This window comes from Macrosteles quadrilineatus, unplaced genomic scaffold, assembly GCF_028750875.1.
Source record: "Macrosteles quadrilineatus isolate MER2022 unplaced genomic scaffold, UCM_ALF_1.0 Scaffold_4__1_contigs__length_99947679, whole genome shotgun sequence".
Taxonomy (NCBI): domain Eukaryota; kingdom Metazoa; phylum Arthropoda; class Insecta; order Hemiptera; family Cicadellidae; genus Macrosteles; species Macrosteles quadrilineatus.
Window position 1 is genome coordinate 19,860,355 of NW_026542597.1, and position 27,659 is coordinate 19,888,013.

Consider the following 27,659-nt stretch of genomic DNA (forward strand, 5'->3'; position numbering starts at 1 on the left):
AGCTGTTCCATAAGGATGGGAAATCTACTAAGGGAGTATGTTTTATCTATGCTAATATACAGTTATCCTATAAGCTAAACAAACCTTTAACAAAAAAACTGGTATTAACTATAGTACTTTGTGATAATCTTAAGCCTCTATAATCAATGATCGATTTGAGTAGTTGAATTAAGTTTGCTATTCTGTAAGCCTTTGGTAATCAGCTGTAAAACCAGGAACAGGAAGAAGGATGAAAATACATAACAACATAACCTGGAAACAAAAACAAATAACTGATGATGGATCAAACAAACTAATAAAGTAAACAATTGAGTTGAGTGGTTTGGTTTATTTGACATAGACTTATCTTAACTAGATTTGTGAACTTTAAGGTAAGTAATGTTCCACTGGAGCCCAAATATTCATTGTTTTTTGGGGAAATTTAGTCTTATAAGTGAAGTCCAATAGTCGCTACCACCTAGGTTCAAACAAAGGATACACAACACACAGTACAAAGGCGAATTGTCTTTGCATTTATTTATTTATTTATTTTCCAATAATCACATAACATCATATTCAGACAGGTGATTCGTCATTGTTACAATATTTTATAGTCTCTATTATACTAAAATAAATTTCATATGCTGAGCCTTAAACATCTACATAGCTTCCATATATTCCTCCAATGAGAAGAAGGCCTTCTCCAAAAGAATAGTTTTTTAACTTCTTTTTGAATTTAGGGAATGAATCAGTGTCCCTAATTGAAGAAGGTAATTTGTTATATTGTGGTTGTGACAGAGATGCTTAGAAAAATATATCCTTAACTAATTACTTGCATATATTTTTGTCATAAAAGCCATTGTATCAGTAAGGTCTTTATAGAGAACATGATATGTTTTAAAGTAGGGGATTGGAACTTGATTGAAGTACTAAATAAGTTGTAGGCTAGCCAAGGTCTGACTCTCCTGTAGCAAAATAATGTTTTTTAAAGAGCCTTACCATGTAAAACAAATTAACTGTAGCATAGGTAATTTGAAATAAAAATGTAAAAGTTTTTTCAAGCCGCAAATTTACTTGCAGTATTATATTGTAAGCCTTTAAGATACGGTATCTTACGGGATTAAGGAAGTTAAAACAAATATTTTTAAGCAGGCATTTAAGTTAACGTTTAAATATAATTCAAACATATAGGCTACTTTTGCTCAGTCTTAAGTAGGAAATAGTTTGCAGCCTATTTTCCTATACTCTAATATGATTAAGTTTTAATTTATGCTAAGTTACGGTACTTGACTTAATACAAAAACTTAAAATATTTGTTTATTGGTTCAAGGTTGGTTGCATCATGTCAAGTCCTCAGCGAGAGAAGAGAGAGTCAATCTTTGACGATAATATCAAGTAGGTATAAAATATTTAGGCCTAGGCCTATTTGTTTCAACAAGTTGCTGTCATAAACTTTGGAAACTGGAAGTAACTTAACTTAAATTCCTCAACATTAAAAATGGGTAAAATCTGAAACAAAGTTTGTTGGGTTTGGGATTTCCGACAGGTTTTACATGATTACTAAGTTAGGCTAATTGTTTTTTTTAAGAACAAATTTAAAACTATAGCCTACGTAAGTATACCGGAGAAAAGCATACATTAAAAATAACTTATTGTCCTCAGGTAATTCTACAAGAGTAACTTAGCCTAACAAATCTAAGTTAACTGGGTATAAGTTAATTATCCTAGGTTAAGTCAATCTTGGTTGGATTGGAAAATTTCTTTAACTTTTTAAGTTAATGGTTCAAAATAAACTCTATGATGTTGTTAGTTTTCATACAGGGTAGAACTTAGCAAAGCATCAATTTCCTTCTACAAAGTTGAACAATAAGTTGGCCGGGCCACACTAAGCTATTTAACCCTCCAAGTGTCTCTAGTTTTGGTCTTAATGTTCGCCCATTTATTTCGCAACCGCAGGGTTTTATTAAAATGTATCTTAGAAACTTAAAAACAATGTAAAGTATACTGTTTTATATATCATTTTGTTTGGAAAATTATGGGCTTCAATGTAACATATAAAACATTACAAAAAAATGTTCAACAATTTTTGTGGGGTTAACATTTCTCAAAAATTATAAAATAAATGAAAAAAATTATGTTTGCGCTCAATAAATTGTTATAGTTTATAGGTCTACAGTACAAATATTTTAAAATAGCCACTTTGTTCACAATTTTATGAGGATTCCAAAAATATAATAATATAAGGATGTAGGTTTGCAAATAAATAAGTTATGGGCAAAAAACAGATTTCGGTACATAGCGTTTAGCTAAGAATGCATAGCCTAACCATAGGTAGGAATCTGGCTGATAATTTACATCAATATCACTACCTACTTCTTCAGGATCATCAACCAGCCCTTCAAAATCACTTAAATCTTCTTATAATGCTCCACGTATATACTACTTTTGATTTTTAACACTAAAACAATGATAAATGTAATAAAACACATCAGTCATCGGTGCGAGGTTAACCAAGCTGTTTGCGCACGTCAGCTGTCTGCTACAATATTTTCGGAACTAAAATGAAAAGCGTATAGAAACAGACATCAGGAGAAAGCTCTGAATCTGCTGAAAAAAAACTATACCTAACTCGATCCAGTTCAATCTGATTCAGTCAGTCCCAGAGCCGTCGCCGTTTGTGAGTCGCAAAAGCGACACATAACACTACAGTGGATGTGTTATGAGTCGCTTTTACGACACATAACACTCGGAGGGTTAAAGTGAGTACCTGGTTTTGAAAGAGTCATTAACTTAGATGAATGAAAACTATCTGCAGCGTGTATATTGAAAGTCGGGTTCAGTTGTCCGGTGTTATCTTATCAACTGTAATCTAATCCTGTGTTGCCACGACCTGTAGCAGCCGGAACCCCGCAGCATTGGCCTATTTTATGTCGGAAATTCAGGTGACGCTGGTCATTACTTTTGTGCGGTAACATTGTGTAAGTAAAGCAATATACGAACCTAACCCAAAGTTTTTTCACATTTCAAATAGTGCCACCCCTCTTCCTTAAAAAAATAAAAAATACCCCTAACTTGAACCTAGGCAAATTTGCTTCTTGTGTTTTGCAAAATTAAGATGACTTGTCAGTTATTTGGTTAGTTTTATTACATCAATGCTATGTTATTCTTGAAAAATTAAAGGGTACAGTCTCTTAACTGGGCTACGCTAACATCGGTTGAAACTATCGATAGAAAATATTGATCAATAATCGCTATTTTTAACTATTTTAATTGTAAAATGAAACTGTCATAACCTAACCTAACTAACCAAACTTGCTGACAAGAAAAAATCGAATGAAGGTTTACTAATCGAATCGATTGTTTCAATCGATATTAGCGTAGCCCAGTTAAGAAACTGTACGTCCAAATTAAAACTCAAACCAAAAACATCAGTCAATACATTCCACAATAGTTTTAAGTAACTTAGGCTTACCTCTCTAAAGTTCCATGACAGTATTGATAGAAGAGTTTTTTTCAGATTTGTTAACACCTAGAATATCAATAATAGTCAGATTAACTGAAATACTAACACAATGGTGATGTCTAGGCCAGAACAACCCAGCGCCAGCTATTCAGAGCACAGTTTGTCCAGCATTGCATCCCACGATGAATGCTTCCGGTCTGGCCAACATGCTGAAAAAAGTCTTGGCAGAATGGAAACTTACCTGTTAAAGAATCAGCTGACAGATGTTACATTAATCGCAGGTAATCTTTAACTTTTAATCTGTAGATATTACAATATCAATCAATGTGAATTGTTGTGGTAACCAATTGGTTAGTGCTCGCCTTCAAATCTGAAAGTCGCTGGTTTGATTTGTTTGATTGTTCCTGGACCCAGATGCCATTTGTCAATGGGCCAATAATTGAAAATCCCATCTAACAAAAGGTCAATGTTGTGTAGTATAAGACCATAGATTGGATCGTTCCCTTAAAAATTAAAAAAAAAATGCCAATTAGCGTAAAAAAACTTTCATACAAAATAAAAAATTATAGCCTATCTGGTATTTTTCTTGTGAAAATGTGTATCAAAACCTCAAAGTTCACTTAACCATAGATTGAACCTAGATACAATAACAAACCAATCAACCCATTAACTATCTATAGTATCAACAAGATTAATACTTAGGATCTTTAAAATTGAATAGGCCTATATATAGGCCTATCTAATGTAGTTACCAAGTCGTTAGAACATAAAACATGCTGGACTGTCATGATGCTGAAAACCAAGATCAAAAGTAATAAACCTATAGACCTGCTTGAGATTTTGGTAAATTCAATAATTTTTCAATGCTATAACATTATTGAAAAATGTGCTAAATGGTTATTAAAATCATAGTAGTCATATATTGATAGGTACCTTGAAAATTTAAAGAGTTTTGGTTTAATATATTTTGTAACAATGGAATTTGCTACAAAAGTTTTGCCATGTTGCCCAACCGATTTGTGATGATGATTTAACCAGGCAGCCGCCAGATCCCTGCTCACCGGCTAGTGCTGAGCGCCGGGTCGGAGTATTTCTCCGCAATGTTCACCAGCAACCTGCGCGAGTCTTGTCAGAGCGAGATCGTACTGCAGGATGTTGATGGGGAGGCACTCTGGGACTTGGTACACTTCTGTTATACAGGTTGGTCCTAACGTTAATGGAATGATATTTTTAGTTAAAAGAGTAAATAAGAAATGTATTGAATGTGCAATACAACTGTATTGTATTAGCCGTAATACGACTATTCTAGAACCCTGCAAATGATCGATAAACATTTCACTAAAAAAAACTGTTTTCACAATCCAAATGTAAAAAATTGTTAATAATAAAAAAATCATCCTTGGTTTAGTGAGTTTTTATATAAACAAAGCTTTGACTATTTTGTTGTTAAGTAGGCTATTTAATTCTTATGACTTGTGATTTTACAGTTTTTTCTAGTTTTACCTACCTAATGTTTTTTTAAACTTTCTATAGGCCTACTTTGTTTGTCTCTGCCATCAATGTTTTGATCTTTGTTATTATATTACATCATTTTAAATGCAGTACCTGTTTTTACGATTTATCAATGTCTTAACGAGGTCAAATGTAGCTTAGATGGTCTGTGAACCTTCAAAAATATTTTACCTCCGCTAACCTTGTAACGAACCTCAATGAAATAAAATACTTGCTCTAAAAATTTGTTGACTTGGCCCTTTGGGATTCGTTATTTTAAGGTTCCACTGTAATATTCTATATTATTGGTGGCATTTTATTGCTTTGAAAAGCCTTAGAGCCCTGTGAAATAAGCTTGAACGCTGTAATAAATTGAAATAAAGTTTCTTCGCAATCTAATCTAAGCTGTGAATTTGTTTCCGTTTTCAGGTAGGATAGAGCTACGTGAGGAGACGGTAGAGACTCTGCTAGGAACTGCTTGTCTTCTGCAGCTCAGTGAGGTGGTCGAGGCTTGCTGCGCATTCCTCAAGAAGCAGCTTCATCCGTCCAACTGTATCGGCATCTGTCTGTTCGCTGACACCCAGGGCTGCGTGTCTCTTAGAGACGCGGCGCACAACTATACAACTGTGAGTGATTAGATAAGCCACAGAGAAACAGAGGAAACATTCAATGGTACACTTAAGTGTCTAGCACTAAAGTTCAATAAACTCTCTTTTGTTTTGGTTTGTCTCTGTTTTTGTCTAGTTTTTCTCTCTTGTGCTAGTGTCTAGAGCAAAGTCCAACATTGCCCCCTCGCCCTCATGTACTACAAGGCTCACGGTGCGTTCCCTGTGCAATATGAATATCTGCACAATGCTCCCCGCTCGGGCTCTTCCTTGCTCGGCACAACTAAAGCCAAAAATGCACTTTGGTTCCATAAGGGTGTTTCCTCTGTACCTTACTCTTCTGTGGATAAGCACAACAAATCTGGAAGATGTAATCCTTAACTTTTAAATACTGAAGTAGAAATTTAATCAATATGGATAAGCTGTAGTTTACTTTTTATAAAAAAATTACCTTATGTGAATGAGTGCAGCTCACAAAGTGTGCTACAGTGAAAAATTTTCATTTTCTACTCTTGTTTTTGATACTGAGACAGTTGATGTGACATAATAGATTCTATAGCTTACAATATGTTGTTGTATCAGTTTGACTTGGTTATAAGTAGACATAACCGATAGAACAGTAATTTACATTGGGGGGCATGTCAGTGGCTCTTTGCAACTACGATAGTTTTCATTCTTAAACTGGCTACAAATTTAACATGGGAAATGGAATGCCCAGCTGTATCTATAGTCAAGGATGAAACATGGGTAGGAACAAGGATTTAACGATTGTCTTTGAGTTATGGAAAAGATTCCATCCTGACATAAAAAATTCAAAATGTATTGTATATCTAATTAGATTAGTTCACTGTCACTTATTGATAGGATTTGTATTCTGAATACTTCTCTCTTCTTGCTTGAACCTCTTCCTTGGTTGAAATTGCTGCCAATTACAGTTTAGTGCCATGGTACTGTTTGTTTGTTTCTTACTTCACTGTTAATGGAGCGTCACTGTCATGTCTGTTTCCAACATCTGCTTGGTCACTTTGGTAAGTAACAGGTGATTGAAAACTCGACTCTATGGGCTTCACACACGAAAACTCACTGTTACCAGTAATAAAACATCTACAAGTAGGCTATTTTTAAATCTTTTATCTTGTAAGGTACCTATACTTTTTAGACTTTATTTAGAGATATGTGCAATGAAAGGTGACTTAATCATTGGTTTTTTACAGGAACACTTTATGGAGGTGATTCGTAACCAAGAGTTCCTTTTGTTGCCAGCCGAAGAAGTCAGTAAACTGCTGGCCTCCGATGACCTAAATGTTCCATCTGAAGAAATGATATTTCATGTAAGAAACCTATTTGGAACTTAATAGAATAATTTTGTAATTTCTACAGGAATTTCTAAATTTGAAATACAGCTGATTGATTCCAATGGCTGAGTAATATAAACTAGGTAACTGCCCTTACACCTATGTGAGGATACCTAAAAAAAATGGCTGAAAGCTATACTTTGACATGAGCCGCAACCTGGTAGTTGTTTATAACTACTACTCTTGGGCTTTTGATTGACCAGTGCAGCAGACCATTAGGTCTGATAGGGTGTCCAGCCAACTTGGAACTGGAAATTGTAGGCTACTTTATTTTGATGACTGTTAAAAAATTTTGAATTGTTTTTTTTTCATGGGAATGGGAATCTTTTTTAAATAATAGCCAGTAAAATTCACCAACAATTGCCGTTTATTCTCTTTATTCGTCGTTGGGTTAAAAGGTGATATCCAAAAATGATCCCAATGTTGCGGTGCTCGCAAAAGTCGCCGAAATTATGACAGACGTTGCTACGGATACAGTAAATCGTACAAGACGTTACACCATTTGCGAATAATCCTCAGTCATTACTATGGCCCTTAGAGATGATAACAAATGTTAAAATGGTAACAGGTAGTGTTCACTGGTTTATCCGCAATTTTAAGTAATCATCACGGATGTTTGCTCGATTACAGGAAATTATCATGGTTGGCTGCAATCTTGGTGGGACGGTCTTGGTTTCTGCCACCTTAGAAAATCGACTATAGACATGTCCCGCAATCAGGAGATTATATCACAGATGGTGCCATTATTGTAATCATGATGTTGACATGATCAACTGTACAAGAAAGGTTATTGTAAGCTTAATACAATACTTACCAATGTTTCAGGCCCTAATGTCTTGGCTGAACCATGATGTTACGGCTCGCAAGAAAGGGATCAGCAAACTACTGAGCCTCGTCAAACTTCCTCTATTGACTCCTTCGGTGAGTTTAATCAAGGCCACACTAAAAAAACAGGCTGTAATGCTCATCAAGCATGACGTCACGATAGAAGATGGCAATGACGTAATTTTGCCGTTTGTGATCAGCTGCTTGTTTTAATCTTTCATTGGAAAATAAATAAATAAATACTTATACGTCATAGCCGTCTTCTATCGTGACGTCATGCTTGACGAGCATTACGGCCTGTTTTTTTAGTGTGGCCTTGGTTTAATGTAACGTATAGTATTCTATTGTAAAACTAGCTAGCCTACAATATTTTGTTAATGTTGAACAAAGATTTTGAATGGTTGCATCATGTTTAGAAAATACGTCCCTAAAGAGGAGGTTTTACAAAAAAAATTACCAAAACACATACACAAGCCCTAAGATCAGGACACAAAACCACAATGAAATCTAGCTGGGTGATAATAGTGCTTGCCTTCTGATCAAAAGAGTACTGATTCTATCAGGAGTTAGGTTAGTACTTTTCGATAAATCAAATCACTGAACCCAACTGTCCTTGATCATTGTGCTTTTAATAAATGGTCCTGACAAAAGAATCAGCTGATCTTAGTCAGTAACAAAGATGTCATCTCATTCATTTACCAATCATCCTCCAGACTAGTGATGGTCAAAACCAGAAATTTCGAATCTCAAAACCAAAACCGAAACTTTAAAAAATCGAATCCCGAATCTCGAATCTCAAAACTTTAACGCAAAACTTTTTTACTTAGCTGGTTTCAAAGATCAAGGTTACAAAAAAATACACATAATCATAAAATGTTAAGTATGCAATCAAAACTGAAAGAGATCGACTTCTGACCATGACATAACATAATTATGTGAATGTGACTGACAATCTTAAAACCCAAAACAACAAATTTTTCATAAACAACCAACAAAAAAATTTTACTATCTAACACCAACATAAACACGAATATTAGATTAATTAGAACATTTAGCGGTCAATATTTCTTTGTGTTTAGTAAATATTGATGTGAAACTGAATTGTACCAGTTATACTATTTAAGATACCTTTTGAAGTTCAGAATAAAATGTACTTGTTTCATTACTGTTAATGGTGATGTTTGCTCTGTTTCTACCAGCTTGTTTGGAAACAGCCATTGAAAACAATAAGAATGGCACAAAAAAATGTCATCAGTTCAAAAAATAAAACTGCCAAAATCTTCAATTTTGAAACTTTTGAATCTCGAAACTTGGTGATCGAATCTCGAAACCGAAACTTTTCCTCAGTTTTGATGGTTTTGAGATTTGAGATTCGGTTTTGACACATCACTACTCCAGACATCTTTGCCTTAGTCAGAATCGTAGTACGGTAATCAAATCCAATTTAGTCATGAAATGTGTATGACCTTTTAACGCATCGGTATCTTTTGTAATGGTTACCCGTTGTGATTGTCCAGTTCATCGCTGACCACATTGAGACGGAGTTGTTGTTTCGTGAGGACCGAGCATGTCAAGAGTTGATCATGGAGGCCATGAAGTATCACTTGCTGCCAGAACGGCGGCCGAACCTTCAGTCGGCGAGGACACGACCTCGCAAGTCTACTGTCGGCGTGCTGTTTGCTGTTGGAGGCATGGATGCTAATAAATGTAAGAGGTTTTAATAAATATATGTTAACCATACATATGTGAGCAATGGACAAATTTCTGTTGTATTCCCAATAAGGAGGGTAGATGGAGCTATATGGGAAACTAAAATGTCAATTGACATATGATCCATCATGGGGTGTAGAAAAAATATTATTTATCATCTTTAGTTTCAAAACAGCGGCCATTTAACTTAAATAATATGAAAACTGCATTGGAAAACGGTTACGATGTTTTATGTACACAATTTTCTAACAATAAAAAATTTAAGAAAATCGGTTCGTAAGTAAGGAAGAATACCCATTTTTATGACTGTGTATCAAACAATATTTGTGGTCATTGGGTAACATTACTACTAGAAAGATAAAACAATCCTGTTTTAATTAATTGATAGTTGTCCATTGAGCACAATTATTGATGTACACAGAATTAAAAAAATTAGATTCCTCCCTTATTTATGAACCGATTTTCTTAAATTTGGTATCGTTAGAATTAGCCTAGAATGAAATTGTCTAAATGAAACTTACAAACAAGAATACCGTACTTTTGTTTACCGATGTAGTTTTTATGTTATGTTATGTTTTTATGTTATGTTTATGTAAAGTTGTAAATGGTCACCATTTTGAAACCAAACAGGATGAAAAAGTTTTATTTTCCCTCAAAATAGGTCTTTGCATTGTTAATCTCTATGTATCAAATTCCAATTCACTAGTAGGCCTACTTACAAAAAACCCGTTACCAAATAAAAAATAAATTTGTAAAAACAAAAACAAAATAGCAGCTAAACAGGTAGTTATTGAGTTTTGGACAAAGGAAAAATATTATATTATAGTTAGCCTTTGGTTCAGAAAAAATACTTTAAAAAGGTTGGTTGAGAGTTTAGGACGCCCTGTTGAAACCTCTTAGAGGACATACTCACATGTATGTATATAATATGAAGCTTTTGAGCTATCAAAAATAGAAATCCTATATTGTACAAACCCGTAAGACTTTCTCAATAAGGTAAATATTTAAAGTCGCACTTGCACCATGTGTTCACATATAGAATTATTTTGCCTTGAATTGAAAGTTGATCCTGTTTAACCTTGTCCAGCTGGAGCCACCAGTATAGAGCAGTACGACCTGAGAGCCGACAAGTGGAGCCATGTAGCCCACATGTCAGGACGGAGATTGCAGTTCGGCGTGGCCGTAGTCGAGGGTAAACTCTACATAGTGGGTGGTCGCGACGGACTGAAGACACTCAACTCTGTAGAGTGTTTTGACATCAAGACGAAAACCTGGAGCAACCTGCCTCCTATGTCCACTCACCGCCACGGACTGGGTAAGACTGCACAAAGTACTCACACTCTCGTATGGGCACCTTAATACCATCAAATGTTAAGAGTGGGTGGATGTGTTTTAAAAACTTACAAGCATGTGCGTAATATTACAAATCTTATTTTAATGAAGGAATTCAGCAATGACATCTCTGTTTGCCAAAACAGGTAATGGAAAATCTTAAAATGTGTCATGGCAAAATCATAAAGGTCTTCCACGGTCATGATAAAACCGAAAAAATCTGAGGTCTCAGCCTGGTTGTAAATATTTTTATGCGGTCACGGCAAAGTCATTCACGTTTTCTGTGGTCACAACGAAATTGAGAACATCTTTCAAAGTCATAGTACTATCTAGAAAATCTTCAGAGTTCATTCGCAAATGTCAGGTAACATCACCTGCAACTGTGGCAAAATCATCAATTTTCGATTGCCAACTTTGAAGTTACTTTCTGCGATCACAAAAAGCACAGACACATCTAACATAAATTACTAGACCTGGCTTGACCCAAACGTTTTTTTTTCAACCTGAACGGATCCATCATGCTGATTGTTGCCCCGAAAGTAACAGAGCCCTGCAGACCCTACACAGAAGTAGTTGTCTGTCGCCCCAATGTCTGTGTAAACTTAACTGTAAGGATGTGTTGTACAGGTGTGGGAGTGCTGGAAGGACCGCTGTATGCTGTAGGTGGTCATGACGGCTGGAGCTACCTCAACACAGTAGAGAGGTGGGACCCTCATACTAGACAGTGGGCGTATGTTGCCCCAATGTCTGTGTAAACTTCACTGTAAAGATTTGTTGTACAGGTGTGGGAGTGCTGGAAGGACCGCTGTATGCTGTAGGTGGTCATGACGGCTGGAGCTACCTCAACACAGTAGAGAGGTGGGACCCCCACACTAGACAGTGGTCGTATGTTGCCCCAATGTCTGTATAATCTTCACTGTAAGGATGTGTTGTACAGGTGTGGGAGTGCTGGAAGGACCGCTGTATGCTGTAGGTGGTCATGACGGCTGGAGCTACCTCAACACAGTAGAGAGGTGGGACCCTCACACTAGACAGTGGTCATATGTTGCCCCAATGTCTGTGTAATCTTCACTGTAAGGATGTGTTGTACAGGTGTGGGAGTGCTGGAAGGACCGCTGTATGCTGTAGGTGGTCATGACGGCTGGAGCTACCTCAACACAGTAGAGAGGTGGGACCCTCACACTAGACAGTGGTCATATGTTGCCCCAATGTCTGTGTAATCTTCACTGTAAGGATGTGTTGTACAGGTGTGGGAGTGCTGGAAGGACCGCTGTATGCTGTAGGTGGTCATGACGGCTGGAGCTACCTCAACACAGTAGAGAGGTGGGACCCTCACACTAGACAGTGGTCATATGTTGCCCCAATGTCTGTGTAATCTTCACTGTAAGGATGTGTTGTACAGGTGTAGGAGTGCTGGAAAACCCGCTGTATGCTGTAGGTGGTCATGACGGCTGGAGCTACCTCAACACAGTAGAGAGGTGGGACCCTCACACTAGACAGTGGTCGTATGTTGCCCCAATGTCTGTGTAAACTTCACTGTAAAGATTTGTTGTACAGGTGTGGGAGTGCTGGAAGGACCGCTGTATGCTGTAGGTGGTCATGACGGCTGGAGCTACCTCAACACAGTAGAGAGGTGGGACCCTCATACTAGACAGTGGGCGTATGTTGCCCCAATGTCTGTGTAAACTTCACTGTAAGGATGTGTTGTACAGGTGTGGGAGTGCTGGAAGGACCGCTGTATGCTGTAGGTGGTCATGACGGCTGGAGCTACCTCAACACAGTAGAGAGGTGGGACCCTCACACTAGACAGTGGTCATATGTTGCCCCAATGTCTGTATAATCTTCACTGTAAGGATGTGTTGTACAGGTGTGGGAGTGCTGGAAGGACCGCTGTATGCTGTAGGTGGTCATGACGGCTGGAGCTACCTCAACACAGTAGAGAGGTGGGACCCTCATACTAGACAGTGGGCGTATGTTGCCCCAATGTCTGTGTAAACTTCACTGTAAAGATTTGTTGTACAGGTGTGGGAGTGCTGGAAGGACCGCTGTATGCTGTAGGTGGTCATGACGGCTGGAGCTACCTCAACACAGTAGAGAGGTGGGACCCCCACACTAGACAGTGGTCGTATGTTGCCCCAATGTCTGTATAATCTTCACTGTAAGGATGTGTTGTACAGGTGTGGGAGTGCTGGAAGGACCGCTGTATGCTGTAGGTGGTCATGACGGCTGGAGCTACCCCAACACAGTAGAGAGGTGGGACCCTCACACTAGACAGTGGTCATATGTTGCCCCAATGTCTGTGTAATCTTCACTGTAAGGATGTGTTGTACAGGTGTGGGAGTGCTGGAAGGACCGCTGTATGCTGTAGGTGGTCATGACGGCTGGAGCTACCTCAACACAGTAGAGAGGTGGGACCCTCACACTAGACAGTGGTCATATGTTGCCCCAATGTCTGTGTAATCTTCACTGTAAGGATGTGTTGTACAGGTGTGGGAGTGCTGGAAGGACCGCTGTATGCTGTAGGTGGTCATGACGGCTGGAGCTACCTCAACACAGTAGAGAGGTGGGACCCTCACACTAGACAGTGGTCATATGTTGCCCCAATGTCTGTGTAATCTTCACTGTAAGGATGTGTTGTACAGGTGTGCGAGTGCTGGAAGGACCGCTGTATGCTGTAGGCGGTCATGACGGCTGGAGCTACCTCAACACAGTAGAGAGATGGGACCCTCACACTAGACAGTGGTCGTATGTTGCCCCAATTTCTGTGTAAACTTCACTGTAAGGATGTGTTGTACAGGTGTGGGAGTGCTGGAAGGACCGCTGTATGCTGTAGGTGGTCATGACGGCTGGAGCTACCTCAACACAGTAGAGAGGTGGGACCCTCATACTAGACAGTGGTCATATGTTGCCCCAATGTCTGTGTAAACTTCACTGTAAGGATGTGTTGTACAGGTGTGGGAGTGCTGGAAGGACCGGTGTTAGGCTGGATCTGGAACGACTCACCACCCCCCTTACAACGAAAGAAAAGAAAACAGAACAGTTTTGTTAAAGGTTGGTGAAAAGGTTTTTTTTTTTTTTTTTTTTTTTTGATTGTGAAGTTTTGTTGCTTGATTTGCTTCCAGATGTGGAAAGTTCTGACCAGCCTAGTTGTAATTGGTACCTCGGACAACCGGATCTTCCTGAACCAACCACGGCAGAGAGCGGGAGCATCGCTGGCTGATGACGGAAGGTGCAGAATGTCTATTGCGGTCAAAAACAGGGTCCCATATGTGCACGATATTTCATAATTAGTTGGTATGCAGGGAAATTGTAGAGTTGTTAATTGAGTTTTGGTTGTTCATTTTTTTTTTTATTGAGCAGTTGTCTGGTTTCTAATAAGTCATGCTGGGGGAAGTGAGTATTTAATTTGAATTTGATCGCTGATGATCGTTAAAAAATTGTTGTTCAAGGTGACTGTCGTTGTGGAAATGAAGAAGGGTTGGTCGCAAGGCGGAGGTCCGATCACTGACAGGTTAGTTCGGACTCAAAAGGTGAACCATGGGTTCGTTGGGGCCGAGCTACTCAGAACCAGACTGGTGGAACTCGCGGATACCGTTTTGGGGTCTGTGTGTTGGTGGGGTTGGAAGGATAGTAAAACTGTTCTTGTTGAAACTTTTTTTTTTTAGAAGAACAATTCGCATGCAGAAAACTACGCATGCAGAAAATTGCACGTCGGCAAGCGCTTGAAAAAGGTGTGGATAGGTTTTTTTGGGAATTTTGGAGATTTTTTGAGTCAAGTATTTAACTTGAAAGGCGAAGTTTCCGGTTCATTTGGTTTTTTTGTTTGCAAAAATAAAGGTACTTGAGTTTCTTAAATTACTGGTAACTATTTCTCCCTAAATCTAACTACCTCTACAAATTCAAATCAAATGATTCAAATGATTTATTAGGCCATTCAGTGCATACAGGACAATAGGCTACGTCAACGATACAATAAATAATAAATCACATGCCAAGCTTCTTCTAGCATTCTTGACTAACAAAATTAAATTAAAAGCTGAAAAAAAACATGCAGGATCTCAATCAATACAAAACATGCAAAGCAATGCATGCAACTAAAAATAAAAAAAAATGAAAACTACATGCTGCAAGCCATGCAAGGCAGAGAAAAATAAATAAATTTATATTTTTGTAATACCTCTACTGGACTACTGTGGGTTCAACCCAATAGTAACAAGCTGTGCATTCCAAAACTCTTTTATGGAATAGAATGGATTGGCAAGCATCCAAGCTTTTAGTGTGGTCGCAAACTTGTTCGGTAAGAGTTGTCTTACAGTTATGGGTAAGGCATTGTAGAACCTTATTCCTGCAACAGGAAAGCAGTTGAGAGTTAAATCTAGTCTAACTCTATCTCTAAAAATATTTTCATTGTTCCTAGTGCTATAATGATGAACATTATTAACCAATGGAAAAGCTGATTCATTGTTCTTAATCTCTAACAGGCATTGGTAAATAAATACATTGTGTACAGGCATTATACCATGCTGAACAAACAGAGGTTTACAATGCTCAAGCTGATGGACTCCACACAAGACCCTGACAGCTTTCTTCTGTAGTTTGAGGACTTTTTGCACTCCAGGGGAGTGACCCCAGAGCCTAGTGCCATACAGAATATGAGCATGGAAAAAAGCAAAGTACGCAAGTCGAACAAATTCAAATGGCATGTCAGCCTTCAACCGTCTGAGCAAATGGATTACACGACTTAGCTTACCACACAGGATTTCAATATGATCGTTCCAATCAAGCTGAGGGTCAAGGGTGAAGCCCAGCAGCTTTACAGTGTTTTCTTTCCTCAGTTCCCTAGAAAGACTGAAAGTGATGTTTTGAGTTTTGGCTTGGTTCAGGCATAATTTATTGTTGCGAAACCAGATAGAAGCTACATCTAATAATTCCTGCACAGCAACTTTAGATACAGAAAAATCTGAGTGACTAGAAAAGAGAGTTGTCTTGTATCATCTGCATATAGCAGGACATTGCCTGCAACACTGTGATACAAGTCATTGATTGAGATTACAAAAAGGAAGGGACCCATAATAGACCCTTGCGGGACTCCATTGTTCACCATCAGAGGACTGGAAGAGTTACCATTCCAAGTCACAACTTGAGACCTCCCTTCAAGATAAGATTTAATCAATGAGAGAGCATCGCCTCGTACCCCGTACCTTTCGAGCTTTGACAACAGGAGACTATGTGACACACAGTCAAAAGCGCGGGATAGGTCACACATTATAACAGAAGTAGAATTTCTAATCTCTAGACCATTTAAGATTTCTTGAACAAGACAGTCCACAGCCTGAACGGTGGACTTTCCTTTTTGGAAGCCAAATTGAGCGGGCACAATAAGGCGATGCCTCTCAAAGTAGCTGTACAGCTGCTCTAACATGACTGCTTCAAGCACCTTACCAAAGATGGGGATGATAGATATTGGTCTGTAACTTACAGTGCTGTCCTTTGGTCCCTTTTTGTACACAGGTACAGTCCTACTAATCTTCAGAGCCTCAGGAAAGACTCCTTCTCTCAGAGATTTATTTACAATATCTACAATGATTGGCGCAACTACATAGATACATCTTTTTAAAAGCTCAACAGACATGTTATAAAAATCTTGACTCTTAGAGGATTTAAAGCTACTGACTACTCTAAGCAGCTTATCAACAGTAACAGGTGTCCATGAAAAATTAGTGGGAACAAATGGAACAGAATTAAGGCAATCATAAGGAACAGATGGATCAGGTTTACAAGAGAGGATTAATTCATCAACAGAATCAAGAAAATATGAATTAAACTCATCAGCAGTGCAAAAGTCTTTAGCAGGAACAGTAGTGGGGGTTTTATGCCTATTGATGTAGTTCCAGGCAGCCTTGCATGCATTTGGAGATGTAGCAATGGCAGTAGCAGTAGCAAATTGCTTCGCCTCCCTTACCTTCAAACGATAATGCTTCCTGAGATCACGGAGGTAGGGCAGCAATTGTGGGTTACTCTTGCATAAGTCACTGATACCTAGGATAAAGTTCTTAAAGGCAGAGAGTTCAGGTGTGTACCAGTTGTTTACACTGCACCCAGCATTTGCCTTGGCTGGAGGCACAGTCCTGCAGGTTTTATTTCTTAAGGGAAAACAATAGTCAAAAACTTTTCTGAACTTATCAAAGAAATAGTCAAAGGATTGTTCAGCATTAAATGATTCTATTTCAGAGAGCCACTTTACTGCCAGATCAGTCAATACACATTGAAAGTAACAGTAGTTACTTTCATTAAATTGTCTGTAAGTTACAGTTTTGACAGGATTATTTAAGTAGTCAGGTTCCTGCAGACCATGTTTGGATACACCTTCAGGTAGATCTAGTTTAAAAAAAACATGTTTGTGGTCAGATATCTGATCTACACTTACATGGGCCATGTATCTCCAGCTATCAAGATTGGTAAGAACAGTGTCTAAAGGAGATAGACCACGGGTTGGTTCATTGACACTGAAGAATATATCATGGCTGCGGAGAATGTTCCTGAAATCACTGGCCTCACTTGGATGGTTGAGTATAATATTCACATTGTGGTCAGTGCCGATTATAATATCTAACCCCAGCGAAGTTAAATAAACTAGACACATGTCAAGTAGATAAAAAAAGCGTTCAAAACTACCACTAGGCGAGTGATACATGGCGACAACAATGAGATTCAAGTTAGAGATGATTATACCTGTAAATTCTACATGCAGTTCTTCACAGTACTCACTTAAGTCTAACAAAGAGTAGTTCCATTTAGTATTAATATAAATTGACACACCCCCCCCAAGGGGTTTTTCGACAAAAACAAGATACAAGGTCTAGGCTATTGATTCTAGAGTAGTATGCAGTTTCTGCCTCTAACAACCAATGTTCAGACACACAAAGCACATCAATGTCCAGTTGACAGCAAAGTATTTCAAGTTCAGCAATTTTATTACGTATAGATTGCACATTTATAGCACACACAAGCAGGCTACTAGCAGATTTTCCCGTACTAGGCAAGATTTCAGGCCCATAACCTAGGATTGAGTTGACGGGGCTGCATCTTCCCTAAAAAAGTGCGTGATTGTACGAATTGAGGCTTGAGTCTCGGGACAAATTTTTGTTCAAACTCCTTGACCAATGAACCCTTAGGCCAGTAGTCAGCCTGTAAAAGTCTATTTGCATCCGCAGGTTGGACACCTATTTTAAAAGACCGATAAGGCCTATCAAACTTCGACTTTAGAAGAATAGACTCACCTGAAATTCTATCATCAGAGATGTAATTATCAATATCTTCCTTGGTTACATCATTGGCTATACGAGATAGGAAGATCCACGTCTTTTTTTCAACGGCTTTAACCTTAGTTTTAGCGACAGAACCTACATCCACAGACTTGGTGCCTATAATTGGTACAAGCCTATGGGACTTGCGTCTGTTCCTTCGGGATACATGTGTCTGCCAGTTATCAGTAGAAGGAGAAGCCCGAGCACTGACCTTTGTCTTTGTCGGCAATGGTGGAAAATGTTTGTCTAGGCCTATATTCAGATCACCAACAGCAGGAGTCACAAGGTTCACTGAACTGTTAGAATGGTCAATTAAAGTAGAATGGTCTTCTGAAGGAAGATGTATTACAGTTTCATCAGTCTCAATTACAGCGCTAACACTGTCAATTTTTGAAGTGTCGACAGACCTAGGATTCAGATTCAGACCTAACCTCACTTGACCAACCTTAGTGACTAAGTAAGCTAAGAAGTATGAAAATAAGATAAGGATGGATAGGAAAGAATAGAAAGAGAGTTTGCCTCTAGACAAATGACTGCATGCCAGCCACTTAGCCCTTTCCAACGGGGTAAAAATAACAAAAATAAAAATAAAAGGTAAATAAAGGTGGAAAGTCATATTAAAAAAAAAAAAAAATTCTTTACTGAACTCAGCGAGGGTGTCGGAGACGAAAAAGGAGGGGTGAAAGATTTGGCCGAAAACGCACGGAGGAGGACGTGTAGGGCAGCCCATCCTAGGGAAGGATACCCTGAGACTCACAGTCCTCCGGGCGTTGGCGGGGACAGCGACAGATTGAGAAGGCTTAATCTAATATAAATTTAGCAGAGTGTTCTGATCTGGGTTAAAGAGGTTGATTTGGAGTATTTGAGGCGAGGGATGAATTATTCTGGCGTGTGAACTGGTGAGAGAGCGTTTTCTAAGATGGAGTGAATGTCGCAAATGCGTCGTTATTAAAATGTATGTCGTCACGACGCATTGACCTTCCATAATAGGCATGAAAATATTGCATGTGATTCAATTCGTCGGGGATGTCAATTACTTTGGTGAACTCTGAACGTAAAGTACGCAAAAAACTGTTTGTTTGATGTAGACGGTTAACTGCAGGTAATGAATTTCTTATCCTTGGATAATGCGGTAACGTCGTAAACACAACTACCATCGTAGGATAATTCCGACGCAATAATCTCAGAAAAGACAAAAAAGAGTTCTTAAAAACTGTAATTCCAACATTTGTTAAAAAATAATTGTTCCCTAACAAAAACAACAGTGGTATGTGAGGCTGTATGGCAGTACTATTTAACTTAACAAAACTCTTGAGTTCGGATATATTTTTGCTCCAGAAATACCCTTGACTAGGATTGGCCGTAAAATTCCAGTTGAGTGACGATTGGCTTGACAAAAATTGTAAAATCGAATCGGGTGGCATAAGAGTCGCCGATTACCTGAACATTAAACGAAGATTCCACTTGGATCATAACTAACTTCTTAAAATCACTTAACTAAATTATTGCAATGCTATGAAACCAAAACATGCTTAACCGACCACGAACAGAAGTGTAGATTCGTCGAATTAACAAGGCAATTTGTTTAAGAAAAATTCCTTAACAAAATACAAATCTACATAAACTGACACAAGCCTTCCTAAATGTAGGCCTACCCAAAATGTTGTACTAGACACAAAACAAAAATATTCAATGAAATTGCAAAATGCATTTAAAAATCTAATTTATTTGCTTCGAAGTAAAAGATATTTGTTGTAGGCTAAGTCACAAATTTCCAGCTAAACTGAGTAACAAAATTGTTATGAGTACCTACACAAACTAATTAAAATTATTGAATTGCTACCAGAAAACCAGATATTGCTGCTTGCTCCACTTGGCAATGCTTACTGTAAATGGCGAGGATTCCGACATAATTCGAGTGTCCGCCCGGACAAAAACTTAGTTTTTGCAATATTAGAAATACCTTACATAAATGCAATGGTAACTATAAGCTTCCTGGTAACTTAAACTACTATTACAGAACTTAAAAAACTAGCCTAATAAGCGTTACTGCATTTTAATAACCAAAAAACTGTCTACTGTAAAAAACCAAGTAGGCCTAGCCTAGGAATTTTCACTAACAGATTTGTTTTAATGAAAATTTGGATAAAATGACTAACTATAATTCTCTAGGGATGACCAATAGTGTGACAAAACAAGTAACAAAGATAATTCATAAGACACAATACATTAGACAAGAATAAATAAGGCACAGATGACAAATGACAACAGTAAATAACACTAGAAGAAATTGGTGAAAAATAGGCTATTGCAGGACAATTAATTTATTTAATAGGACATATACATACAACACTGACTCTACACTGATTCACAAGGTGCAGATTTTTATTTAAAAAGTAATCTGGCCAATATGCAAACAAAAAACACCTTGTGTTTGGCAAAGCGCCGTTTTATAATTTGACAAAATTGGGTTGCAGGTCAATTAATACCATACCTGAGACCTTACACCCACTAAATATTACAGACCAGCTAATGCCTCTTGCCTAGGCTTAATTTAAAAAAAAATTCACAACACTAATCCCTAGGGAGACTGCTGCCTAGGCCTGAAAGGTGGGAAGATCTCCTGTAACTTAAAATCAGAACAAACATATACAGTCCTACCCATTTGTCACACTAATGTTGGATGGTCACCCTAGCCTACCCAATTTAAACTACCCTACCAATTTACTAATTCTAATACACTTTAGCTTTAGGCTACCTATCCGGTGTCGGTTAAGTCAGGAAAAAGCTCTTACTTTTTGGCAGAAAAAAAATATCCCCAGAATGTACACTTAAAAAAAATTTCCTAAAACTGAAACTGTTAAAAGAAACTGACTAGGTTAAGTACTCTGATTTAGGCCTAAGTCTGCTACCATATGTAGCTGTAAGGGGAGAAGGAAGGAGGGAGACTATTGTTTGCTATTGAGGGTTCGGGGGCGATATATGGCGGTTATGGGATATTGGCGGGAATTCAGGAAATCGGAGGAAATAACAGGGTAATGCTAATAGGGTTGGAATTGCTACGTCTGGACCAAACTTAACTTAAGCGTGCTGAATCTGCTACCAATAAAATTAGGAAGATTGCTGGGGACCAGAGGGACGGAGATTTTTACCCAAATCAGAACACCTGCCTAGCCAGCTTTGATTTACACTAACTTAACTAAATATTTAACTGTAGACCTATCCTTCCAAACTATGGACTGAACATGGATAATTACTTAGAAATATTGCAAGGTGAATGGAATAGTACGTAAATTGAATACTGAATGTGAAATATGTAAGAATTTGATTGATAACTAATAACCTACATTCTGGGAACATTTGACTGAAGCTAAGAGTTAATTTACCTCATTTCAATAGTCGGGTGAGCCAGAAGGGCTCCCCGATTGTTTCCTGACTTAGCCAGACATTATTCCTAATTGGGTCCTAAATAATGATGGTAAATAGCTTATCAGTAACATGAGAGTCCCGGTCAGCGAATTACAGCTTCCTTTTCATCTGACGGTTGGTAGAGCAAGGAAGAGACAAGAGTCTAGGGAGGTGGGGATAGCGCCTTAATGCAGTCGCAGCAGGCAACGAGATGGTCATGCAGCCCGGCTTCGCGAAATGCTTACACTATATAAAATATAGCGTGCCGCTATGCGTCACAGGTGGGACCCTCACACTAGACAGTGGTCATATGTTGCCCCAATTTCTGTGTAAACTTCACTGTAAGGATGTGTTGTACAGGTGTGGGAGTGCTGGAAGGACCGGTGTATGCTGTAGGTGGTCATGATGGCTGGAGCTACCTCAACACAGTAGAGAGGTGGGACCCTCACACTAGACAGTGGGCGTATGTTGCCCCAATGTCTGTATAATCTTCACTGTAAGGATGTGTTGTACAGGTGTGGGAGTGCTGGAAGGACCGGTGTATGCTGTAGGTGGTCATGATGGCTGGAGCTACCTCAACACAGTAGAGAGGTGGGACCCTCACACTAGACAGTGGGCGTATGTTGCCCCAATGTCTGTATAATCTTCACTGTAAGGATGTGTTGTACAGGTGTGGGAGTGCTGGAAGGACCGCTGTATGCTGTAGGTGGTCATGACGGCTGGAGCTACCTCAACACAGTAGAGAGGTGGGACCCTCACACTAGACAGTGGTCGTATGTTGCCCCAATGTCTGTATAATTTTCACTGTAAGGATTTGTTGTACAGGTGTGGGAGTGCTGAAAGGACCGGTGTATGCTGTAGGTGGTCATGATGGCTGGAGCTACCTCAACACAGTAGAGAGGTGGGACCCTCACACTAGACAGTGGTCGTATGTTGCCCCAATGTCTGTATAATCTTCACTGTAAGGATTTGTTGTACAGGTGTGGGAGTGCTGGAAGGACCGCTGTATGCTGTAGGTGGTCATGACGGCTGGAGCTACCTCAACACAGTAGAGAGGTGGGACCCTCACACTAGACAGTGGTCGTATGTTGCCCCAATGTCTGTATAATCTTCACTGTAAGGATTTGTTGTACAGGTGTGGGAGTGCTGGAAGGACCGCTGTATGCTGTAGGTGGTCATGACGGCTGGAGCTACCTCAACACAGTAGAGAGGTGGGACCCTCATACTAGACAGTGGGCGTATGTTGCCCCAATTTCTGTATAATCTTCACTGTAAGGATGTGTTGTACAGGTGTGGGAGTGCTGGAAGGACCGGTGTATGCTGTAGGTGGTCATGATGGCTGGAGCTACCTCAACACAGTAGAGAGGTGGGACCCTCACACTAGACAGTGGGCGTATGTTGCCCCAATGTCTGTATAATCTTCACTGTAAAGATGTGTTGTACAGGTGTGGGAGTGCTGGAAGGACCGGTGTATGCTGTAGGTGGTCATGATGGCTGGAGCTACCTCAACACAGTAGAGAGGTGGGACCCTCACACTAGACAGTGGTCGTATGTTGCCCCAATGTCTGTATAATCTTCACTGTAAGGATGTGTTGTACAGGTGTAGGAGTGCTGGAAAAACCGCTTTATGCTGTAGGTGGTCATGATGGCTGGAGCTACCTCAACACAGTAGAGAGGTGGGACCCCCACACTAGACAGTGGTCGTATGTTGCCCCAATATCTGTATAATCTTCACTGTAAGGATGTGTTGTACAGGTGTAGGAGTGCTGGAAGGACCGCTGTATGCTGTAGGCGGTCATGATGGCTGGAGCTACCTCAACACAGTAGAGAGGTGGGACCCCCACACTAGACAGTGGTCGTATGTTGCCCCAATATCTGTATAATCTTCACTGTAAGGATGTGTTGTACAGGTGTGGGAGTGCTGGAAGGACCGCTGTATGCTGTAGGTGGTCATGATGGCTGGAGCTACCTCAACACAGTAGAGAGGTGGGACCCTCACACTAGACAGTGGTCGTATGTCGCCCCAATGTCTGTATAATCTTCACTGTAAGGATGTGTTGTACAGGTGTGGGAGTGCTGGAAGGACCGCTGTATGCTGTAGGTGGTCATGACGGCTGGAGCTACCTCAACACAGTAGAGAGGTGGGACCCCCACACTAGACAGTGGTCGTATGTTGCCCCAATATCTGTATAATCTTCACTGTAAGGATGTGTTGTACAGGTGTGGGAGTGCTGGAAGGACCGCTGTATGCTGTAGGTGGTCATGACGGCTGGAGCTACCTCAACACAGTAGAGAGGTGGGACCCTCACACTAGACAGTGGTCGTATGTCGCCCCAATGTCTGTATAATCTTCACTGTAAGGATGTGTTGTACAGGTGTGGGAGTGCTGGAAGGACCGCTGTATGCTGTAGGTGGTCATGATGGCTGGAGCTACCTCAACACAGTAGAGAGGTGGGACCCCCACACTAGACAGTGGTCGTATGTTGCCCCAATATCTGTATAATCTTCACTGTAAGGATGTGTTGTACAGGTGTAGGAGTGCTGGAAGGACCGCTGTATGCTGTAGGCGGTCATGATGGCTGGAGCTACCTCAACACAGTAGAGAGGTGGGACCCCCACACTAGACAGTGGTCGTATGTTGCCCCAATATCTGTATAATCTTCACTGTAAGGATGTGTTGTACAGGTGTGGGAGTGCTGGAAGGACCGCTGTATGCTGTAGGTGGTCATGACGGCTGGAGCTACCTCAACACAGTAGAGAGGTGGGACCCTCACACTAGACAGTGGTCGTATGTCGCCCCAATGTCTACTCAGCGGTCGACTGTGGGTGTGGCTGTGCTCAACGGCAAGTAAGTGAACCTCCCAGATGTGCTGATATGCCTCGTCCACCCTCTACCTCCTCCCCTCTTTCTAATAACTTCTTTCTACCACTGCCCTTCCCTCTTTCTTTTTCTACAACTTCCATCCTTTCTACCACCTCCCCTCATTCCCCCCCTTTACGCTCCTCTCTTTCTACGACCTCCCCTCATTCTACCCCCCGCCTTTACCCTCATCTCCTTCTACAAGGTCACCTCATTCTACCCCCCTATTACCCTCCCCTCATTCTTCCACCTCCCCTCATTGTACCACCCCCCTTCCACCCCTCACCTCTTTCTTCTATTTCTCATATTTTACCACCTTACTCTTTCCATCACCTACTATCTTTGTAGATAGTGCTCCTCTACCCTAGTATTGCTTTTCTGATTTCATCTAATACCGTTATCTAATGTCATTGTTTCTTAAACCAAATGTTCGTTTTGTATTGTTTTTAATTTTTCAAGAGTTTAATTTGAAAAACTTATTTTTGTATGAGGAGTAATATTTATACTACTAGGTGTACTACAAGTGTTTTATTTCCCATCAGGCTGTACGCAGTAGGAGGGCGAGATGGCAGCTCCTGTCTGCGTTCCGTAGAGTGCTACGACCCTCACACCAACAGATGGGCTCCTTGTGCTCCAATGGCCAAGCGGCGAGGAGGTACTATATTTATTTGTTTTCAGAATCATTAATAACTTTGTTTGCTAAGGTAAACCACCAAATTCATTGTAGAGGTGTGAAATACTAAGGTTATTGAGGTTGTTGTAAGTGGTTATAGTGTACTCCTTCAATTTGAAGGTCTCTGGCTTGATCAATAAATGGGATTGGTTCTGGACTGTGATTCCATTTCTCATTAGTCCATCAATTAATTAACGATGTTATCTAACAGATGCTAGAGTTAAAAATACCATATTGAACCATTAATTAAAGATGAAATGATCGTCTAGTAAGTACTGATCTTACTCAAAAACGCACTATTTACTGGTTATCCTTGTTCATTCCTCCGTAACTTGGTAACTGACTTTTGACTTTCTGCCGCAGGTGTTGGAGTGGGGGTAATGAACGGGTACTTGTATGCTCTGGGAGGACACGACGTTCCTGCCTCAAACCCTTCTGCCGCTCGCTTTGACTGTGTCGAAAGGTAAAATATATATTTTGGTAATCAATAATTATTTAAAAGCTATAACGGTTAATCATAGTTGAAGTTAGAGTTTATCTGTATTCACATGAACTGATAGATTTTGCAGGGTGTCCACATTCTGGAAAGTCAGGGATAGTCATGGAAAGTCATGGAAAAAATGTTGGTCATTGAAAGTCAGGGAAATAGGCAAGAAGTCATGGAAAGTCATGGAAATTTCCAATTATGGATGGATTTGAGGGGACCATTCAATGCTCTAGTCAGCTGTAACCCGGACTGTTGTAGCATTTTTCAGGATTTTTCACAAATGTTCGACAATTCAATTTATTACAGTTGTATTATTTTATGAGTTTTCGGTTTGTTTTAGTTCATTGTTGTACCTCTATTGTACTCCAGTGTTATCTGTTATTACATATTTCAGTATTTTCTGCAAAATAACATGTCCAGGCAGTTATATTTGTGTGTGTGTGTTATATTATAATTTGCGTGTAAAGTTCGCGAGTCATGGAAATCAATTTTAAATGGTCATGGATAGTCATGGAAAGTCATGGAAATTAATGACAAATTTTTTGTGGACACCCTGCAGATTTTGCCATAAAAATAAGCTTTGCAGATTTTGGGAATTGAAGGTGAGGACAGTTGCGAGGCAGCAGAATTTAAACAATAAGTTATATCAGATTAAATTCCACGTTCACCAAGAAGTACAGGTCTTGTAAACAGAGGCGGCCTCTCCCCATCCTACTTAAAAATATACTAAAGTAGTAGGACACTAGATACCACATGGTGAGCGTAGAATTGATTATAATTTATGTTTTTGTAATAAATAACAACAAATTTTTGACAGAAATTCTTGTAGTTTTTTTCAACCAATTGGTCAGCAAAATATATCCATCAAGAACGCGTCTGATAACCCTGTCCACCACAAAAGCCTTAAATTAAGGTGTTTCTGAAAAAAATTACTAATCATTATCTAGATAATTATTGGAATTCTTACTTTGATGAAATATTTTTGAGTGTTTTTGCAAGGTGACATGTAGTATCGCCCTGTTCAGGTATGACCCCAAGACAGACACATGGACCACGGTGGCCAGTATGAGTGTAGGGAGAGACTCACTGGGAGTGTGTCGTCTGGGAGATCGTCTGCTAGCGGTCGGAGGTTACGATGGACAATCCTACCTGCGACTGGTAGAAGCTTACGACTCGCAGACCAATGAGTGGCAACAGGTAATACTAGTGCAAATGTGTTGTTTTTGTTTGAAGCAATTTTTTTTTGTGAGTTAATGTTAAAAGTATTATGAAGGTAGGTAATTCATAACTAGTAGAAAATAGGTGTTTCTAGAAAGTGTTGTGTGTAGAAATATGACCTCGCAGGAGACGAAGTACCTTAAATATCTCAAGATTATTGCACAAACTCAACCAAAGCTGGAAAAGCACAAAAGAAAAATAGTACAAACAACTTTATAATAGTGAAAAAACAACATAATAACTATAAACAAAAAGGCGAACACAATGGATATGTCTGTTCAAGATGATAATTGTTTAAAGTGAGAGTAATTTAGTTAGTTATAAAAATTTTGTAACTTTTCACATTAACACAAAATGTTTGTTGGTCAGAAATATAAACATCGTTTATCTAAGTTTTGGACTTGGGAGGAAAAAGTATTTGTGAATTTCTAATTACGAATATTTGATTGCAGGTCGCTCCTCTCAACACTGGCCGCGCTGGGGCTTCAGTCGTCGTCGTCCAAAACTCCTCGTAAAACTGTTCATTCTTTCACCCTTTGTCTTTCATCGTTTATTAACATTCCTTTTCAGTATGTATGGTTATGGCCATAGGTTTTTACATCTCGTTTTATTTAGTTCGTAAATTTCGCCATGACATGTATCAAGGCTTAAGTTTTTGTTCATATTACTTATTATTACATCCCAATGTGATCATTTGTATGTTCATTTATTATACTGTGTTATTAATTATTATGTTTACTGCTATATATAGGAACTATGGTACCACTATCAAGGTACTTCAGTAGGGTCGCAAATTTTGAAAAATTCAAGTTCTTTTAAGTGTATGGAATTAGTAAGTCACATGATAAAATCGACAAAAGCTTTCATTATTGCAAGAACTGGTCTTAGACAGTTTAATGTTAAAGAGAACGTAGGCATGTATAGTGTCACAATGTAGTCTATAGAA

At 39.3% G+C, this 27,659-nt stretch overlaps 2 protein-coding genes across 2 annotated transcripts; one reads left to right on the forward strand and one right to left on the reverse strand.

Annotated features, from left to right (window-relative positions):
- Positions 1-258: 258 nt before the first annotated feature.
- LOC128992423 (kelch-like protein 5) lies at positions 259-27,408 on the forward strand. The gene is made up of 14 exons (XM_054415991.1): positions 259-371; positions 1,310-1,374; positions 3,566-3,723; positions 4,481-4,642; positions 5,363-5,559; positions 6,753-6,869; positions 7,719-7,814; positions 9,236-9,425; positions 10,516-10,743; positions 24,161-24,323; positions 24,878-24,990; positions 25,372-25,471; positions 26,521-26,692; positions 27,166-27,408. The coding sequence occupies exons 2-14, from the start codon at positions 1,322-1,324 to the stop codon at positions 27,226-27,228; spliced, it is 1,812 nt and encodes a 603-aa protein (XP_054271966.1). The 5' UTR covers positions 259-371; positions 1,310-1,321; the 3' UTR covers positions 27,229-27,408.
- LOC128992422 (uncharacterized) lies at positions 14,999-17,296 on the reverse strand. Its single transcript, XM_054415990.1, has 2 exons — positions 16,723-17,296; positions 14,999-15,105 (listed from the first exon to the last, which is right to left on the reverse strand). Exons 1-2 carry the CDS (start codon positions 17,194-17,196, stop codon positions 15,100-15,102), a joined length of 480 nt encoding a protein of 159 aa, XP_054271965.1. The 5' UTR covers positions 17,197-17,296; the 3' UTR covers positions 14,999-15,099.
- Positions 27,409-27,659: the final 251 nt, after the last annotated feature.

Bases quoted from the DNA above. Each gene is read 5' to 3' on its own strand.
- LOC128992423 (XM_054415991.1), top strand. From the start codon at position 1,322: ATGTCAAGTCCTCAGCGAGAGAAGAGAGAGTCAATCTTTGACGATAAT. The intron at 5,560-6,752 runs GTGAGTGATTAG...GGTTTTTTACAG, and splicing joins CGGCGCACAACTATACAACT to GAACACTTTATGGAGGTGAT. The intron at 7,815-9,235 runs GTGAGTTTAATC...GTGATTGTCCAG, and splicing joins TTCCTCTATTGACTCCTTCG to TTCATCGCTGACCACATTGA.
- LOC128992422 (XM_054415990.1), bottom strand. From the start codon at position 17,196: ATGGCCCATGTAAGTGTAGATCAGATATCTGACCACAAACATGTTTTT.